At 32.4% G+C, this 21499-nt stretch overlaps 1 protein-coding gene across 2 annotated transcripts in view; it reads left to right on the top strand.

Moving 5' to 3' along the window:
- The window catches only part of LOC120777727 (acetylcholine receptor subunit alpha-like 1), a 292174-nt gene extending 287717 nt beyond the window's left edge, over positions 1 to 4457 (top strand). For both annotated transcript variants that reach the window (XM_040109218.1, XM_040109225.1), the window contains exon 9: positions 4251 to 4457. In XM_040109218.1, the coding sequence (XP_039965152.1) occupies positions 4251 to 4457 (207 nt within the window). The remainder of the gene's footprint in view (positions 1 to 4250) is intronic.
- Positions 4458 to 21499: the final 17042 nt, after the last annotated feature.

The raw sequence follows: 21499 nt of genomic DNA, 5'->3' as shown, positions 1-21499 counted from the left end.
CAAGTTACTTCGTCAGCAGGCTCGTTTGCGTGACTGCTCATAGCGGTTTCGCTGCCACCTGCAAAGCCGAGGAGCTGGCCAGAGAGGGCATGCTTGTTCCGCTCACAAACACTCCTCTGTAACTAAAAGAACCTTTTGGCCAAAAGAAAAATGCAGGAGATCTACTAACATACTTCCCCTTAACAAAGTTCATCTTGTCGCGATCGTAGGGTTTCATACCGGACACTGTTCATTAGGCATTCATGCGGTCAGGCTAAAAATCTTGTCGAACGCTAGTTGTAAAAGTTGTAAGGATTCTTTCTTCTTCTTTATCCAGCTTTTACAAGACTAAGATTGAAACATCTCGGTAGTTTTACCTTCGGCGAATCAGAAGACATAGCCCAATCTGACATTAGCCGTCTCAACAAATTTTGATATGTTCAAAGCGCTTTTTTATCGGTTTTATGATCTACTATAAAAGAGTATATTGTTTTAGATACCACCCGGTCCTGCGCTCATGTGAAATTCCTGTTAAGATCGTCCTCCTAACCTAACCCAACTTAGTTTCATCCATTGCTGTCGGCACAGCATTAGAAATCTTATTTCTAACTAGTACTGTAATAAAACTATTCCTGAGGGCGATCCTATTCACAAATCTCTAAAATCTAAAGAATTATATGGTTAGCATGTTCCTAGTCTTTGTTTGTATTCTTCTTTGGATTTAGAGTTTGAAATAATCACGCATTGGTCAAAATCAATCCCCACTCCATAATCAGTATAAAATCTTAAGTACACTCAGATTTTATTAACTAAAAGCTCTGTAAAAGCTCATTAAAACCGTCGATTGCGTATTAAAATGAACTTTGAAAGCTAATACTAAATCCCACTTCATATGCAACTAGTTTCCTCCCGACAGCACTACATATACAAACACTCGTTTGCTTACGTAACTATAAATTATTGGAAAATTAGAGCAAGGACGGTTTAAACTGGCAGCAGCAGTGAACACAGAAAACTTTGAGCAGCAGAGTTTGCATACAGCACACATATCTATAAACAGAAAACCGCAGCTTCATAACAGTTATAATTGCATTGTTAAAAGCCAACCTTTAATGAGCGATTTCATTTCAGCAGTTATTCAATTGTCAATTGGTTGTTTTCGTTGCCATGACCACTAAGTGGCACGCTTCGAGGCTGCCATATTTTCGAAAGTTTTGGCTTTACAGAAATTCCAACTAATTTAAATAGACGTCGTTAAATTGATTTTTAATTACTTCATTGACAATGTGCCAATTTTAATTAAAGAATGTTGTACTTAAACCAATAATTGAGTTTGTAAATTCCGATAATTCATGTAGCATATATTGCAACTCATGAGAGCTTTTTTTTTCTATTATTTTGAGCAAAAAAGATCAATTACAGCAGAGTTAAAGCAGAGTTAAAAGTAAAAAGATAGGATATTTAAAATATTTGGATTAGGATAAACTTTGCGAATATGTTTAAATCCGCTAAATTTCAAATCAAAATCACCAATCATATGAAGTGAAGTCAGCCGGGTGTTCGAAAATATGGAGATTTTTTAATACATAACATCTATAAAAATTCTATAAAACCTTACTTAAAAAGCCGAATATTTCTAAAATAATTAATGTTAGCGATTTTGGCCTCGAAACTTTTTTGTGGCAAATAATTTGCTACCAGTTTGTCATTTACATTTTTTCTATAGCTCTTGTCGTTTACAAGATATATATAAAAAAATGTGAAAGTCGAGGAAAAATCAGGCTTAGCGCCCCGTACTACCTCGCCGGTGTGAGTTACGACTTTGTCCAAATAGGCAATTTTATAGTGTGTTTAATTCTGAGGAATATGTGTCTAAAGTCAAAGCGTTGCCATAAAATGCGTCTGAGCTATAGAAATTTAAAGATAAAAAATCACGAATGTTGTGTATTTTCAATGGAAAATTTTTACATGTCCTGGTCTAGTCCTCAATGTTAATATTAAGGGCTAAAATTTTCAGGGAATTTTTTTTAAAGGTATTTAAGGTGGGGAAAAAAATTAAGAAACTGTAGAAACTTATTCCAAGTGCATATAAATTCTCATACAACAACTGATTTGAATCGATCGGTTTCCACGGCAGCTATATGCTATAGTGATCGAGTAAATTGGTTCGTTACACTGAGTATTAATGTATATATGTAGACCATATTATAATCAAAGAAAAGATGCCAGTTTCATTTCATTAAGGCATCTCGTTAATGGATTGATATTTTGGTAATAAGTCAGGCGTAGGCACGAAGCCCCTAATAATTGGAATTTGGGAGCTCGAAAAAATATACGGTTACTTTTAGTTATAATATTTAAGTGTCATTAACAACAACTTGTAAATGTTCCAGAGAGGGACACTTCGAACTCCTTTACCACGACAACTGCATTTCTGATAAATGCGCCGTGGAAACTACTCCTAGCGGCATTTTCTTCGCACACATACCTCCGAGAGTGAGCTTTTTCAAGTAAAGCTCGAAACTCAAGGGCAAGGTTGGAGGGGGAGCATTCTGTCGGAAACTCTCAATCAACTCTTGTTTCAGACTGCCAGACTGTAGTGTCTTTTACAGGCTTTGAACTCGCTGTCGAAACGCTTTTTATACTCTCGCAACAATGTTGCTAACGAGAGTATTATAGTTTTGTTCACATAACGGTTGTTTGTAAGTCCTAAAACTAAAAGAGTCAGATATAGGGTTATATAGACCAAAGTGATCAGGGCGACGAGTAGAGTCGAAATCCGGATGGCTGTCTGTCCATCCGTCCGTCTGTCCGTCCGCCCGTGCAAGCTGTAACTTGAGTAAAAATTGAGATATCATGATGAAACTTGGTACACGTATTTCTTGGCTCCATAAGACGGTTAAGTTCGAAGATGGGCAAAATCGGCCCACTGCCACGCCCACAAAATGGCGGAAACCGAAAACCTATAAAGTGTCATAACTAAGCCATAAATAAAGATATTAAAGTGAAATTTGGCACAAAGGATCGCATTAGGGAGGGACATATTTGGAAGTAATTTTTTTGGAAAAGTGGGCGTGGCCCCGCCCCTACTAAGTTTTTGTACATATCTCGGAAACTATTATAGCTATGTCAACCAAACTCTACAGAGTCGTTTTCTTCAGGTATTTCCATATACAGTTCAAAAATGGAAGAAATCGGATAATAACCACGCCACCTCCCATACAAAGGTTATGTTCAAAATCACTAAAGTGCGTTAACCGACTAACAAAAAACGTCAGAAACACTAAATTTTACGGAAGAAGTGGCAGAAGGAAGCTGCCCCCAGGCTTTTTTTAAAATTGAAAATGGGCGTGGCGCCGCCCACTTATGGACCAAAAGCATATCTCAGGAGCTACTAGACCGATTTCAATGAAATTCGGTATATAATATTTTCTTAACACCCTGATGACATGTACGAAATATGGCTGAAATCGGTTCACAACCACGCCTTCTTCCAATATAAAGCTATTTTGAATTCCATCTGATGCCTTCTTTGTATAATACGAGTATAAACATTAGGAACCAATGATGATAGCGGAATAAAACTTTACACAAATACGGTACGGTATTTGAAAAATATGTAAATGACGGATAATGAAATCTCGATTATCACTTTACCATGCGAGAGTATAAAATGTTCGGTGACACCCGAACTTAGCCCTTCCTTACTTGTTTTAACATCTTTTTGGGATGGCCTTCAGCTTCTTCAAAGAAATTTTGTTTTATCTTCGAAATTCGCAAGATCACGTATGTCCTAAGAGACGTGCTTACGGTACTTTTTTTGCCATAAAGTCAGCTTTGTCGGGACAAGTCGAGCAAAAACCCGTTTCATATCCAACATATGCACCAAAATTATTTGAGCGGACTTGCGAGAGATGTCGAGATCTCTTGCCATCACTTCAACATTTGTCTGACAATTTTCAAGCACCATATCCCTCACTGTTTTAATATTCCAGAACGAGACATGTCTTCAACGATCGCTCGATCGTCTTTGAAGGTTTTGTACCACTCATAGGGTTGCGTTTGTGATGAAATTGAATCACCATAAGCCTTTCACAACAATTCCGCACACGAAGTGAATGATTTCTGAACGAAAAACGAATAATATACATATTTCCTTATTTCAGACAAAAAACTTCGAGAGAACAATTGACAAATGGCTTAAGAAATAGAATTAGTAACAACTGTTAAACAATGTAATTAACATAGATTATCTTGAATTCTCTTTACAGGTGGAAGAAGATTGGAAATATGTTGCCATGGTATTGGATCGTCTATTCCTGTGGATCTTCGCGATTGCATGTGTGGTCGGCACAGCGCTGATTATCCTGCAAGCGCCAAGTTTGTACGATCAATCACAACCGATCGATATTTTATATTCCAAAATCGCTAAGAAGAAGTTCGAACTGCTAAAAATGGGCAGTGAGAATAGCTTATAGCGACCGCTTGGGTTCGCAGCGGGCTGGTGGAACTTAATCACCAGCTCGATGCGAACCCTCTTCGCCGCACGCGATGACGATCGCGGATAATACAACGATGCCATTGCAATGGTCGAACGTATTTTACAAAATTTTATTGGTGCTGGCGAAGGACAACAAGACGACGAAATAGTAAAAAATGTTAACATAACTAATGATAAATACCCAATACACGATCAACAAGCTGAACAAATAACAAGTGAAGAGTTTAATAAAACCGATAACATAGCCGAAGTAGTTAATAACGATGACGCGTCTAACGTCCTAAAACAAAACAAACTAAATAAAAATGCTAAAACGCAATTGAAAATACTAGTTGTTAAAGCAGCAGATGAGCAAACCGTAAGCGAGGACAGTGTTGCATTCGATGGGCGTGGCGTTGGTTATGAGCGACTTAAGGTAATTTTGCGCAGTGAAATTGTTACGGAGAATACTACAGCGGGTGTTGTTGGAGAGCAATTGATCAAAATAAAATTGTTGCCATAAAGTAGTTGAGAATTAGTAAATTAAAATAGAAAACAGAAGGAGTGTGTAGAGAAGGCGAAAGGAAGGGAAAATCAGTTGATATGTATGTATATGCATACTTAAGCAAGCGTATACATATACTTACGATTGAGAGAGAAGAGAGTGAGAGCAAGTAAAGTAAGTTTCACTCAAGAGCGCAAGCTTAACTGTTTGTAAAGTGTAACACTTGAGCCTAACACGCTGCATATGGTAGAGTATATTTGCAAAAACAAAGCTCACTCAGCCATCCAGGTATGTTTAAAATTAATAAACACACAAATAATATTAAAAAAAAATATTATTAAACAAAAATTAATAGGTAATAACACAAAGAGCTAAAAATCACGTTACTAATTAACTAACTAATTTAGCGTATGATAAATGTTTACTAAACAGCTGAAGAGTAACTACAAAACTGAACGAGTTTATAGGTATGTATTCAGTATGTGTATGTATGATTAGGTATATGAAATAAAACCACAAACAAAACAAACAATTGTTGTAGTTGAACAATCATCAACAAATGCCACATTTTTTTCTACCGAAGACGCAAGTGTAAAACGACGAATAAATTAGTTCTTAAGTACTTTAAATAAAAATAAGAGCAAAAGTAATTAGTTAAAAATGCAGAACAGTTACAGTTAGTCACAATAGTATGCCGACTAATTGAGCGCTGTTGGATGTGGCGAGTGAGCGCGTAGTGGCATGAGTAAGATAGTGTAGGTGAGAGAGCGAGAGAGAGAGAAAGTGTATTGCATATTACAGACACTACGCTCCTTCCCTCTAACACGGTAGGCAAATATGAAGATCCCGTTATGCTAATTATAATAAAATGTTTGCATAAAATATGCAAGCGCAATGAAAAAAACGCGCTGCAGAAAAAGTTTTATAATTAGTGTCATTTAATTTAAATTTTTTTGTAAATTTATTTACTTTCTTTCTTTGTGTTTGAGTTCACATAAAGTATAGCAATAATTGAAATAAGTGCAAAATTTTTTAATTCAACGACTGAATGTGCTTATGTCTACATAATTGTATATATAAGTAATAAAATATGTGTGTACACACCTTAAGATTAAAACAAAAAAAAACCAAATTAACTTAAAATTGCCAGCAAAAAGCAGTGTAATTACCGAGTTAATCACCAAAATTAAAAAAATATATGTATTTTTTTCTAACTTTAAGTGCATATGTAACTTAATTTTAGCATAAGCACTAACACGATATGCCCATGTGGCACATGCAAGTGTCACGTGGCAAAACAAATAACTACACAAAGCACGATTTGTTTGCAAACGCTTTTCATTTCACATAGCCATAAATGTATGTAAATTAAATTTGTAAAAATTAAACCAAAAGAAAAATAAAAAACATAAACAATATAAAAAGGTATTTGTTGACGACAGGCAACAGATCGAAAGCGTAAATTCTGAAATTAATTTAGATAATGGACAAAACGAAAATCAATTGTGGCATACAGCAACAAACTATTAGAAAGATCACATCAAGCGAAACAAACACAAAAATATGTTAATAATTATTTTTTGAACTCCAGCCCGATCGACTAAATGTATATACATACGTACAAAATACATAAAAAAAAAGTAATTGCTGTAACTTTTAATTGCAATGTAACATAATTTTAAAAATCATTAATTCCTTCTTAGTGAAACGTTTAAAAACTTTTTTCAATTATTTTAATTAAATTAATTAATGAAAAGTTCATCCAAATTAAAAAAAAATTGTAAATTATTTAAATTAAATTAAATTATTATTAAATTTTTGTTAATTCAAATTAATTTAAAAAAATCTTCAGCGAAATTGTGATTTAAAGTAATTAAGGTCGAATTTTCAATTATTAAAATTTGTAATATAGAAGTTATGCATTGTGCACGTTAATTAAATTAAATTAATTTAATTAAGTTTAATTAATTAATTTGGTAATTAATTAATGAAAATTAATAATAAACAATAAATAAATAAATTAATTTGTTAATTAATTTACAGTTATAATTAAAATTTAATAACAAAATGTTTTTTTAATGTATTTAATTTTTTTTACAATTACTTAAATTAACAGCCCCAAAATGAATCTTTATTATATTTGGAAACCAGAAACTGTAAACTTACTATAAACATAAACAAATTCTTTATTAAAAACGAAAAAGTATGTAAAATTATTACTGATTAAAATATTTTTTTAATTACTAATTATTAATTAAAAAATTGGACATAAATTACTTTACAATTAGAATTATTAAAAATTCATTTGCAGAAATTATTTTATCAGTTAAATGTTGCATTCAAATAGTTTAATTAATTTTATTAATTAAGTTAAAATCTTTTAATTACAAACAAATTATATTTATTTAGTTATTAAAAATTCATGTTCAGATTGGTAATATAAAAATATTTTTATAGAATTAAAAACAAATTTGTTAATTAAATTAATTAAAATACGGAATTAATACATAATAATTAATTTAAATTCACAATTTGGATTAATAATATATTTTTAGATATTAATTATACAAATTAATTAAGAATAGTAAAACATTTTAATTTATTTAATCAAGAATTTATTTGAAATTAGAATAATTTTTTTAATTAAAATAATATTTATTATTAAAATTTATTTATATTTCAAGAACATTTAAATAAAAACTAAAACTTATTTAATTTAATAAATTAAGTTGATAATTAATGAATTAAATATATTTGTTTTTAATATAATTAAAACTAATTTGCTTAATTTTTTTACTAAATAAGGTTATGTATTTAATTTAAGTAATTAATTTGGTAGTTAATTAAATTGTTTAAATAATTTTACAAATTAAAATTTAATGTTAACATATTTTCCATTTTAATTAGAAATAATTTGTCTAAATTTTTTTACAAAATTAAATTAACTTTAATTGGATTAATAAAAATATTTTAATAAAAAATGAACTTGTTAATTAAATGAATTACAATACAATGTTAATAGACATAAAATAAATTATTAGGCATATACTAATTAAATTAAATTAATTAGAATTGAAATTGATTTATTTTGGTATAAATATTTTATATTATTAATTAATTTATATTTAAATATATTTAAAAAAAATGTTAAATAATTAATTTCTTTAATTAATTTAATTTTTTAAATTATGTTTACATAAAACCCAATTTAATTTTACTAATTAAATTTATTGCAGTTTAATATTAATGTGATTAGCGTATTTAATTAAAATATTTTTTTACTAAATAACAATTAACTTTCTTAATTGATTAACTGAGTATACTTACTTTGTACGAATTAGTTAATTATTTAATTAAACTATATGAAATGCCAAAAATTTTAGTATTTCATTTATGGAAATTAATATTTTATACATTAAAACATATATTTTTTATTTATTTAATTAATTTTATTTAATTTTAAATTACAGTAATTAATTATTTTGTTTAATTAATTTATATTTAAAAAAAAATTTATAAAAAAAATTACAAAATAATATTTTTATAAATTAATTCATATATATTTTATAAATGTAATTAATTATATTTATTTTTAATTACAGTAATTAATTATTTTTTCACAAATATTAATAACAAAGTGCTTCAATTATTTTGTATTAATGAAATGCATTTCATAAATAATTTACGATTTGTTTCAGTTTTCATAAAAAAGACGTTTCATGGTGAAGAATAATAAAGAAATACAAAATTTGTTTGTATTTGTTCACGTGTAACCCGCAATAATGCAAATTATATATTGTAAAAATTTGGAAGCTATTTTACTTAATCTTACTAACTTCTTAAACATACACCCACCCTAACGTACGCGCATAAGCATATATTATTTTTTAAGCACTCAACTGCGCTTTTGTATAAATGCTTCACATACACATACACATACATTTAAGTGCTTCCCCTAAATTTTTATTAACAAAAAAAAAACACGAAGAAATTAAATTGTAAAAAATTGTAAATTTTGTTGTTAAATATTTGTATGCTTAATATCGCCAAAACAAAAACAAAAAAAATTAAAAAAATCAATAATATTTCGGTATTATTGAAAAATGTTAAGTGCCAGCGCGCATTTTAGATAGTTATTAAATTTAATTGCATTTTTGCTAATTTTCTCTTTTTGCCCGTGTGTAAATGCATAATCTATGTGTTCAGTGAGAGTAAAAAAAAATATATATGAAACACATATAGATATAAATAATTCAACAAATTAATTTAGATGTAAAACATTAACAAAACGGTTTTAAATGAAGAATTTAATTGTAAGTGGTTTGATTAGGATGTAAAACTAAAAACCAACGTACAAGTGCAAACCACTGCATTAACGGTAATTACACACATTATGTGGTTAGATAAAATAATTTTGAAATAATTAGTTAGATAGCCTATAAGTTGCAGTTGCTGGAGGCTTAGTTGTTACGCATTTATTTATTTAAGGCTTTTAATGAATGTGTCAGCCACTGTTAAAGTTATTTAAGAGCTTTCTCTTTTATTATTTATGCTTATAAACTTTTTAGGAACAAACGCTCTGATTATCTATTATTCACTTTTGCTTTTTCTCTTTTTTAAATTATTTCTTGTTTGCTCAATTAAGCAGTCGCGTAGTTTACAAGCCAAAACCATAGACTTTTCAAAGAACCTTTAGTTTAGTATGTCAACATTTTCTCAAAACTGGCTTAGACCTAAACTAGGCTGTCTTTTGAGAGTATTTTTAAAAGAAAGAAACACAGCACTTCAAATAAATCCTAATAAGTTTACTTGGGCGCTGCTCCGAGAGCAACAATGGGCACTGAATAGTTTCGTTGTTTAAAAGACGGCGATTTCGATTCGACCGACCGTGTGAAGGATGGCCAAAAACCTTCGCCGACGGTAAATTGGAGACGTTGCTCAATGAAGAACCGTGTCAAACGCAAGAAGAGCTTGCTGCAGCATGGGAAGTCACCCGCTAAGCCATCGCAAGGCATATAGTTGCGCTGGAAATGTTTCAGAAACAAGGAGCTTTAGTTGCTTATGATCTCAATACCAGGGGGAAACGAAAAAGTTGCCAAACCCGTTACAACCTTTACTTGGGAACGCTTAAATGGGAAGTCCATCCCAACCGCTATATTGTCCGATTATTATTTGTTCCATTCAATAGCATATGGTCTGGTTCAGAAGCAGTTCCACTCACAACGAAAAATGGCTTGATTCTTGGATAGCATCAGAAGATGGACAGTTTTCTCGTAATGGCATTCGAGCTTTACCAGAAAGATGGAAACAAGTTGTGACCAGCGATGAGCAATACTTTGACTTACTTTGTTCCTTTTCAAAAAAATTTAATTTTCATTAAAAATAAGCAAGCACTTAGTCGCCCACCTAATATCAAAAAAAAAATTTTTAATATGCCTAAAACAATAAAAAGGTTGTAAATATATACAGGGTGGGACCAAATAACTGTCGCGCTTTATTTTTTGTAGAAAAAGTTTATTTTTTGATATTTTGAGCAATTAAACAATTTTATTTATTATAAAGACTGTTGGCTGCTTTAGTTCAAATCGTTCACCTTTGATTTTTTTTACCAGCTTCGAACGTTTCTGAAAACTTTTTGCAGGCGGCATGCACCACTTCATCTGGAATTTCGTCCCAAATTTTTATTAAAAGAAGCTTGAATTGATCCAATCTTATGTTTTTCAAATTTTTTAATTTGTCAAGCATGTATCCCCATACACTGAAATCCAATGGATTCAGATCCGGAGAAGATGGAGCCCATTCATCAATCGGAATAAATCATGGCAAATTATCCTTGCACCAGCGCTGAACAATTCTTGCTTTAGAGCTCATCCAAATAATATTGTGCATTGATTTTGACACCTTTCTCAATAAAAAGGACAGGAGGAAAAAGACAGACGTTGTGTTTTGATATCTCTGAACGGCTAATTTATCTGTTGGGATATCCTGATACTTGGACGCTTTTTTGCAATCCAGGGTTTTCATCAACTTGCTTGTGTATACACTTGTGCATTTTGATGCTGCTCGCCCCGGTATTGTTCCCTTATCGCTTTGTTGTCTCGCTCTCCTTCTCTTTTTGGTGCAACCCCTGCCAGTGGAGGTTGTGTGCGCTTATTTAAAGGTGGTTTTTTGGATATCTATTCGCTTCCAGTTCTCTTAAATCGAGCCACAGTGCGTTGGACAAATCTCCGGTTTACATCAATGTCTTTCAGCAATTTAACAATTTCGCCTGTCGTTTTGCCTTGCAAATGTAATTTTTGCACTAAGTCTCTTTTTGCTTCCATCACTCACAAATTTTGAGAATTACTGATCAGGTCAAAAAAGTACTCAATTAATTTTACAATAAAATAAGGAACACAAAAATGTAACGGTAACAAAATTCTGTACACTTACGCGAACATAACGTTGCTTCGAAAAAGTGCGACAGTTATTCGGGCCCACGTTGTACATTTGTAAGCCTCTTTGAGCCAGCCTATGTTCAGAAATAGGCTCAGGCACGAATCAGAAGCTCGTCTCAAGTGAACCTGCGCGGCCAAAAAATTAGGGCGTACTTGAAGACCTGCCAGAGTTTTAACGGGGCGGAAATGTGAACAGTATTCCGTATAATCCGTTCCGGGTTTCCGGTACTCCACAATCAGAATCTTACTGGCTTCGATTCTGATGGGCGCCTGTCCAGGGCTTTCATCAACGCTTGTGTATACACTTGTGCATTTTTGATGCTGATCGCTGTATTGTTATCGCTTATCCTTATCGCTTTGTTGTCTCGCTCTCCTTCTCCCTTGGTGCAACCTCAGTGGAGGTTGTGTGCGCTTATTTAAAGGTGGCATCTATTCGCCTTTTCACCGAAGGTTTATTAGGCGCATGAAGCGTTTTTAACCAAACCCTCCTCTCCTGCAGCTCTTGGTCGGTGGCTGCAATGACTATTCGCCGCAAACCTACTTAGCATGGGTCGTCCACTAGACTGAGCACAGCCCTAAGACTTAGTTCATTTCAGTAACATAATCGGTAATTGGATAAATAAACTGTTTTGATATTTTAGCTTCAGGCTATCTAAGCTTAATATTCTAATATATAATATATATTTACAATCTTTAACACCATTTTCCATGCTGGCAGATTCCTTCTATTTTTAGCTAAGAAAGAAATATTATATACAAGAACCAACTACTCGCAATTAACGAATGCAAAGTATTCGATTTCCAAAAGTAGTCGGTTCATACCGAACTTAAGCACAACGCCATATCAACAAAACCCGGTTTAGTATATTTAATGGTTATTATATATGGTATTTGATGTACGTATGTATGTATGTACGTCTTACTCCATAAATAAGTAGTCAAAGGTTAACTAAGTAAACTTATTATTCAGAAGTTATTCTTTTCAACAACCACCGAGTCGCTGAATGCGTGAGTATCTGAGTCAAACATTCATTGTTCTCTTTACTTTGACGCAAAACTAACGCAAAAAAGCTTTTATCCTCTAAATTTCGTATGAAATTAAAAACTACTTGAAAACTTAGAAATGCCCTTTCACTTCACAAACGCTTTGGACACAGCATAGCAACAACTGATTACACAAATTGCACAACAAACACAAGGTCTCATATAATTGCCGTACTCTCTATAATTCGTGCGCTAATTCAATTGTTGCTCAACGACAAAGCAAGGCTAAGGAAATTTTTACAACTTTTCACTAATATTGCTTTATTATTTGACCAATCAGCGAAGAACTATTTGCCTTTTGACTTCATTTGCTTAATTTGACAAATGAAATGCAAACGTCATTAAATTGCTCCAGTGCCGCCTGCCTTCACAGAGCCATTCAAATTAACTGCATTCATTTGAAATAATTGTAACTTTTGCCACTTTAACATAGTTGCCGCGGAGTTATGCAAAGGGAAGTTCAAAAATTATTACAATTTGACATTGAGTTTAAGTGGTCGGCGCTCGGAGAACAACAAATTTGCAATTGTGAAAGAAAGGAAACACAGCGGGAGAGCTAGTCAAGTTGGTGGCGACAGAAATGGATGACAAGTTTGTGAATTTAGCTTTCAAATTATTTTGAATTTTTTTATTATTATTAAAATATGGCCACTCTGTCAGCGTTTGAGTTCAAGTACATTTAAAACATGGCCACTCCGTCAGCGTTTGAGTTCAAGGGCTTCTTTTTGATCTCTTTGGCAGATCTTCTAATTTTGATCGCGCATCGCAGGCACATCTCTGCTTTGGTGTTTTTTCGATGTACGCAATGTTTACTCTCTTTGAAGATCAGCACGCTTTTGATAGTTCGGCATGGTTAATATATTTTCCTCACATCAAGTTTTCATCTTCCGTTCGTTCATAAATTTTTAAACTCTGTTCGTCCATACATTTGTGATATGTTTGTCCAAGTTTTGTGATGTATTTGTGGCCCTGAACTTAAACAGGTCTGGCTTGGTTGTTGTTCTTGGAACTTTTTGTATTGCTCGCTGTTCAGGAAAGCTGCTCTACTGTTCAGGAAGAGAAAAGTTTCTACTGTGTTCTTTAACTCTTCATCGTAGGACTGGAAGAGATGTCCTTACTTTATAGAAAAGTATGCTATCATATCACCGAACGGTATTTTAAAGAACATAGGCTACTTTCAGTAGTCGCTTCATGATAGTAAATAGCATCACTTTGGTTTCTAACGGTACTTTGAAGGGTATAAGTTCCTGCAAGAGTCTTTTTATGAGAATAAATTACGTTTCGGATTCTAACGGTACTTCGAGAGAAAAAAATTAGAGAAAATTTTGGTGTTATATAATGAACCTTACTTTTTGTAGGAACAACCACACGCTTCCCCTAGAATCCTTCCTTCCATCTTTCTTCATGCAACAATATAAAAAATATGAGTGTGAATTCTTCTCATTACACATAGTAGTTACACATGGTACGTTGCCGCTTATGTTGTCAATTTGCTTGCTTTTATATCGGGTGATTTTTTAAAAGCTTGATAACTTTTTTAAAAAAAAAAACGCATAAAATTTGCAAAATCTCATCGGTTCTTTATTTGAAACGTTAGATTGGTTCATGACATTTACTTTTTGAAGAAATTTCATTTAATGATAATTTCATTTAAATGAGGAAAAACAATGACCACATGCTGCCCCAAAATTTCAGCGTGAGATGAATTGTTACTTCCCTCCATTTTGAGAATCCTTCGCTTCCTTCGCCATCTTCCATGATGCTAACAAACTTTTGTTGCCAATTCTTCTCATTACACATAGTAGTTACACATGGTACGTTGCCGCACTTATGTTGTCAATTTGTTTGCTTTTATAGTTGCCACTAAAGTCTACAGAAATAAGCCAGCAACTATTGCAACATTTCCGAGCATTCAACGCTGTTGTCACTTAAGACGCAGCCGAGTCAGCAGCTACTTTTACGGCGCATCGCTGTTGTCACTTAAGTGAGTCAGCAGCTACTTTTTACGGCGCATCGCAATTATATTGTTCATGCATTTGTTGTTGTTGCTGTTGGCGAATTTTGAAGTGCCTGCGTGCGTATGTGTGTGTGCGTGTGAAGTATGCAAAAGTTTAATTAAAATTCCTAATCAAAACTGCTCAACATTTGAATGAAAAATTAATTAAAATAGTTTTGTGTTCACACGCAACAGCAAATTTGGAAGCTTGCAACAGCAACAAACACAAAATCACAACTCTCGTAGGCACAATAGAGTACTTTGTTTTTATTGTGACATGCATTTACATTACAAATTTACATACATACATATTTAATGCGCATACTTGCATATGTCAAGCACTTATGTATGCAAATACAACACACTCGAAAAAGATCTGCCAACTTGCAACAAAATTACGCATGGCCACCCGGAGCTGTTGCGAATGTGTCATATATATTTATACTATAATATTATATTATATATGTATGCTTTCCACAAATGACAGTTTGTTGCAGAAAATGTTCTGTCTTTTCCTACAAAATTTCGCAAGAATTGAGAGGTGAAGTCTCACTCTAACCTCACTTATAAATTTTCCTTCGCATTGGCAGCGCTCTTAAAGTTTAATATGTACATTTATGTGGCTAATTATTATTGTATGTGGATGTATGTATTCTCATTTGTTTTGGAATTTGCAGAACTTGCTGGACATATACAGCCCGCTTCATGTAAAAACTTTTACAATATAAAAAAAATGCGCGAAAACTTTGTATCATGATACCCTATATACTCTCTTGCACTTCGATATAAACAAGATCTCTCCAATAGAGTTGAGGTCTTCCTCTTCCTGTCCCTCCACTGGCGGATACTGAATCGAATACTTGCATAACTGGTATGTTATCATCTATCTAGACAGCTCATCGCTCCATCGACTGCGATATTCGCCGTTTCCAATGCGCAAAGACCGCAAAATCTTTCTCTCGAACACTCCTAAAACCGACTCATCAAATGATGTCATTGTCCATACCTCCGCACCATTTAACAGGCCGGGAATGATGAAGGACTTCTAAAGTTTGATCTTTGATCGTCGAGAGTGGACTTAGTTTATATTTGCCTACTCAGTCCAAAGTAACACCTATTGGCTAGATTAATTTTGAGTTGGATACCAAGACTGATATTGTTACTGCTAATAAAGCTGGTTTCATTTCGTGTGGAACTGTCTTCGTGTGTAATAATCTGCAACTCTAAAGTTACAAGTGACAAGAGTAACTAGTGATCCAAGTCACGACGACTGTTTGTTTGATGACACGATATATTTCGTCCTGTCTTCGTTCACAACCAGACCCATACGCTTCACTTCCTTATCCAATCTGAAACAACAAAACTATCAATATCATTGCATATATCAACAACTCTACACTTTTATAGAGATATATATATATTTTATAGATTATACCATCTCTATTTAGTTCTACAGCTCGTATTATTTTCTCCTGTAATAGATTGAAGAAGTGACACGATAGGGTGTCTCCTTTTCTGAAACCTCTCGTGTTATCGAACGGCTCCGAGAGGTCCTTTACAATTCTAATGGAGCTTGTGGGGTTTATCAACTTTAGTTTACATAGCCCTAGTAATTTTGAGAAGATGTCAGACGTAGTGGCATAGAAGCAGTGTTTTTCACTTTGTTGTATGCGGCTTTAAAATCGACGAAGCAGTGGCGTGTGCCAAGTTCTTTTTCAAGACTCAGCGCGTGGTGAATATCTGGCGAGCAGTTGATTTTCCAAGTCTAAAGCCAGACTGATAAACCCCAATCAGTTTGTTGACGATAGTCCTAGACTTTGACACACAGGACCTTGTATCCGATATTAATTAATTGGCGCAGATTGTGGGGCACCATGATGACATCTGACAGGCAGATAACTATTCCAATTCCAGTAAATTTGCAAATCTTACTAATCAGGTTATTTCGAATATAATTTTCTACAGCAATATGGGCCGATGACGACGCCATTTTCTAATTTGTATTGAATTGTCACTCCTTAAATTTTCCGATTTCGAAAAAACCTTAGCTTTAGAAGAATTTTTTTTTTATTAAAAAAAGGTAATATCGAGTTTTTGAAGTCGGACAGCCATAGAAAAAAATTAAGTTGCTTTCGTTTGTTCCTCTTGACGGTGAAGCCACACTTTTGATATAAATTGCCTATTTAAATTTAATTTATTTTATATTATTTTTCATTGCAAACAAACAATTTTCTTTCAATTTTAATTTTTGAGTATATACATACATACATACATATGTATATTATAAAAAAAAATTAGAAAATGTTTGATTATCCAAGTTGTATTCTTCGAACAACCTCATACAGCACGGAGAGCAACTCGAACAGCAAAATTACATGACGAAATTTCGCTCACACACATACACTACTTATACGAATGCCTAATGTAATATAACATAATAAATTTTTACTTAACATAATATAGCATAACATAGCACAACGTAAACATAATATCATAAAATATAAAATAACGTAACATAATACAGAATAACATAACATAACATAACATAACTCAGCATAACATAACATAACATTACATAACATAACATAACATAGCACAACATAACATAATATAACATAGCATAACATAACAAAACATAACATTAATAACATAACATAACATAACATAACATAACATAACATAACATAACAAAACATAACATAACATAACATAACATAACATAACATAACATACCATAACATAACACACCATAACATAACATACCATAATATAACATTCATATCATAACAAAGCATAACATAATGTAACATGGCATAACATTCATATCATAACATAGCATAACGTAACATAACATAGCAAAACCTATCATAATATTACACATAACATGAAAAACCTAACATTCCTTAAACCGACCTAGCATTCTACAACATAACATAATCTTCCACAACTTTACATAACATAATAGCGAGATGCATAAAAGTTAACATTTTTAAATATTTAGGAAATTAAAAAAGTAGTATTATAATATAAAAAATAAAAAAATACTATTAAATGTGTGTAATAAAATTGAATACGCATTAAATATCCATATTGCTAAATCAAAACTAAAAATTCAACTAAATTAAACGAAATTAAAAAAAAATTAACAAAAAATATCGATGCAAAAAAATGTGTGCCAAAAGCAAAATTAAGTTGATGTTAATACACAAGTAAAGTTGAAAATTAAAAAAAAAAATAAAGAGAAAAATGTTTAGTACACATGCAACAACAACAAGTGTTTCATAATCAAGCAGCGAAAAAATTTAGTATATAAAATTAATTACTTACATACATATATTTATAATTATAATTATGCATATTAAAGTTAACTTAAATTTTTGCTTTTGTAATACTTTTTTTATATAAAAAAAAACATTTTAAATTTATGCTTTTGTAAAATTTTATTTTTTTTATCAAAAAAAATTTAAAAAAAATCGATTTCAACATACATAAGCAGTAGCAATTACAATTAAACAGCAATAAAAACTAACAACTAAAATTTTTAGAAGTATTGGCAGCTCTTTCGACATTTTTGCTTTTTAAGCATGTGCAATAGCGTCAGTAAAAAACACTTAGGTGACTTTTCCTTCTCTGCGGAAATCTCTCCAAGTTTGAGCTCTTAATTGTAAGGAGAAGATCCTTCGTCTTACAGTTTTCGATTTTTTCTTATTATCAGTTGAAAAAGTTCATCTCACGCTTCCAACTTGACAAAATATTCCGTTTCATAAATGTTGTAGGAAATTGTAAACTCCACAAAATGGTCCTTCACGGTTGTTTCGAAAGCCTATATATTAACGATGGAAGTTGGATAACTTTCAATATTTTTTTTTGTTATGAATTTTACAAGTATAACTAACCGAAAATATAACAAATAATTTCATGCAAAAATCAAAGTTTTTTCTGACCCACAATAATGTGAATACATACCTATATATGCTTAAATGCCGTTACATATGCATGTATTTGCTTTCGGTGCCGTAATTGCTCCGAATTCCGAATATTCATTAAATTAGTGCGCCAAAGTGCCTGAAATAAATCGAGGCAACTAAATTCAATGACATAAACGATTTGTTTCAGCTTAATTAAATGATCAAATAACGTTTGATGGATTTTTCACAACAACAAAACACTTTAAATATTTGTAACACAGCGTGAGCTTTAGAAATTGTAATTTAATTTCAAACCAATTGAGCTTAAAAGCGTTTTAAAATACTGTTACTTTGAGTGCAAATGCGCAACTAACGGGAAGTGAAAAATGTTAATGAATTCAAGTTGAACAATTTTTTAGAAAATTATATAAAATTTAGTCATTTAATCAATTTTAGAGCGCATAATCGTTGGAGGATACTGAGCTTGAACAAGCTTGCGCATAATATTCGAAAGTATGTATGCAATATTATTTTCGAAATATCAGATGTGATATTCCGTGATTTTAGATCCAATTTTTTCGCCACCGCCATCTATCTATAGGCTCAGCTAATTGGAACACAACTTGAGTGAAACTTTATTTTTTTACGGTTTCAAATTCTTCTATGCTTTATTTCAGTTAAGTTATGTTATACTGACCGGTTATTACGCCATACATAAACCTACCGGCCTTTAGTAATACAAGTTGGAGATTCAGTTTAATATGAGCTGAAGTATTCGTCAACCGGACGTCAACGTTCGAATCATAAGATCGACTTGATAACTAAACTTGATACTTCATTTAAGTAGTCCCTTAAACTGCATAGCTTCAAGACATCTACGATGAGTTTTGGGTGATGCTGAACAGAAGTATGTATATGAAATGGTCTAGCGTCTCTGCCATACTTACTTCCCTGCACTTTCTTGCATGTATCGTCGTTACTTATGTATAGTATATCCATTAGACTCGCATGTGATGCCAGTAGGTTGTGACCAGTCATTAGGCCAACAACCGCATTGCAGTCCTTTCGAGACCGAGTGACTAAAAACTATGCGTTTTCTTCTAAGGGGCTCTTCCACATGATCTTGGGTGTCCTTAAGACATTCCATCTCCCCTGATCTGTCTGTAAACCATTTCGCAAATTTCATGGCATATCGTTTTTAGTGAGTTAGTTTAGAACCAGATGGCACCTTTGAAAATCTTATCAGCTATTTCATTTCACGGAAATTCCTTGCCTTAAAATCCAGTACATATGCTGCCGCTTTCCAGCAGCCGCTACACCTCGTGCAATAGCTTCAGGCTCTGACTCCATTAGAAATTTTTGATCACTCTGTATAGATGTTGCAAGTTACTTTAACGTTAATTACTGTCGAGGCATGCTGTCTATCGCAAAACTTGGAAGCGATTGTGGTATGTTTAACCCTTGAATCCTTCAACCTCTCCAAAAGCAAATTCTCATTTATTGGAACGGCAAAAAGATCGGTAAATCTTATCCAAATGTTGCCATAAATGCTTAAAAGGATTTAAGTCAGGGCCTTGAGCAGGCTATTTGTAGGAGCTCTATCGGTTTGGATCGCAATAACATTTCGTGTACACTTGAGATCATTGTCCTGCAGTCAAATTAAGTTATCTCGTAAGCATATTTTTTGCGCTGCTTGCTTCCCATCGTTTTGCCTTCTACCATTACCAGATCTGATTGCCACTCTAACCAAAGCAATCTCAAACTAAAGCATTTCTATCACTTTATGGTACTTTTGATGCCCATAAGTATTTTGGAGCCTCTTATGAATATTTCACCAAACCTTTTCTCTGCTTTTTGTATTTTTAAATACATTCGCTCTCATCACACCAAATTATTCTTTTTTTCGCTGAATATTGATCTGGAGGATCTGCTGTATAAATCGGGCTGAAACAGTCGGGTCTTCCTTCATTTCTCCGATTCTTCGCGAGCAACGGTTAATTTTAGGCGGTCGGATCCACCATTTTTCTCGTAATTTTTGTATCTGTCACTTGTGGAATTGTAGCGCTGCTCCCAGAATATTTTTCTTCGATTTTGCAGTACACCTATTAAATGATGCTGAAAAAAAAATGTTTGCAAGTCAACGCTTATTTTTGTCGATTCTGGCATTTCACTAAATAAAATATTACAAGTGTTGACTAAAAAATTTTAATAAAATTTAACTCAGGTTTATTTAGTGATATTTACAAAATACGTTTTTCTTTAAAATAGTCAAATTTCAACCAGTTTTTAACTGTTAGTTTGACAAAAAAATCGTCTGAAGCATAAAGCTCTCAGTTTTCTACAAAATTTATAAAACGAAATACATATATTTTCAAGTAGTTGGAAACGAGATATGAATCTTTCTCTCCAATAATAAGAAGAATTAGATCACTGTAAGGCGGAGGACCTTCCCGTTACAATTAAGAGCTCAAACATGAAGAAGCTTTCTTAGAGGGGTTTACCAAAAAACTTTTCGTTGTGCCAAGCGAAAAAAAAATATTTTTTTTACATTAGGGTGGGACGCAAAAAATATTTATTGACATTAGGGTGGAACAAAAAAAATTTTGTTTTTGCAATTTTATAACAGTTGAACTCTTAGAAAAGATATTCACAGTTAATTAAAAAATATGGTGGGGTCGCCATAGTTTCGTCGCATACTGTTTGGTTGTTGGCTTGTGAGCTGCGTTGGACGGAACAATTTATCAGAAATTTTTGTTTTTAATTCAACTCAGGTATAATGATTTCGTTAAAATTGCTATGATTATTTTCCAACTGTATTTTTTAACTTAATTAATTTTGATTTCTAATACAGAGGTTTTACAACGCTTTATCTTTAATTAGCATTTTTAGACAATCAAGAACAGTAAAAATAAAAAAAAAATTAAGCAAAAATTCACAAAGTAAATATTTCTTTAAGGAAAACGTGTGACTTTTGTATGTAGTTTGTATATAAATAAATGCCGTTAATTGAGCCGCATTCTCATTTTTATATGTATGTATAAAGTTTGTAAGATAATAATCACCAAAAATATTCACTACCACAAACACATGCTATATGGTGTATATACTCGTATTACATATATATAATGTATTACAATGTGTATTTGGAAC

The sequence above is a fragment of the Bactrocera tryoni genome, chromosome 1, assembly GCF_016617805.1.
Source record: "Bactrocera tryoni isolate S06 chromosome 1, CSIRO_BtryS06_freeze2, whole genome shotgun sequence".
NCBI classification, from domain to species: domain Eukaryota; kingdom Metazoa; phylum Arthropoda; class Insecta; order Diptera; family Tephritidae; genus Bactrocera; species Bactrocera tryoni.
Note: the sequence above shows the minus strand (reverse complement) of the source record. Positions and strands in the feature narration are given on the sequence as shown.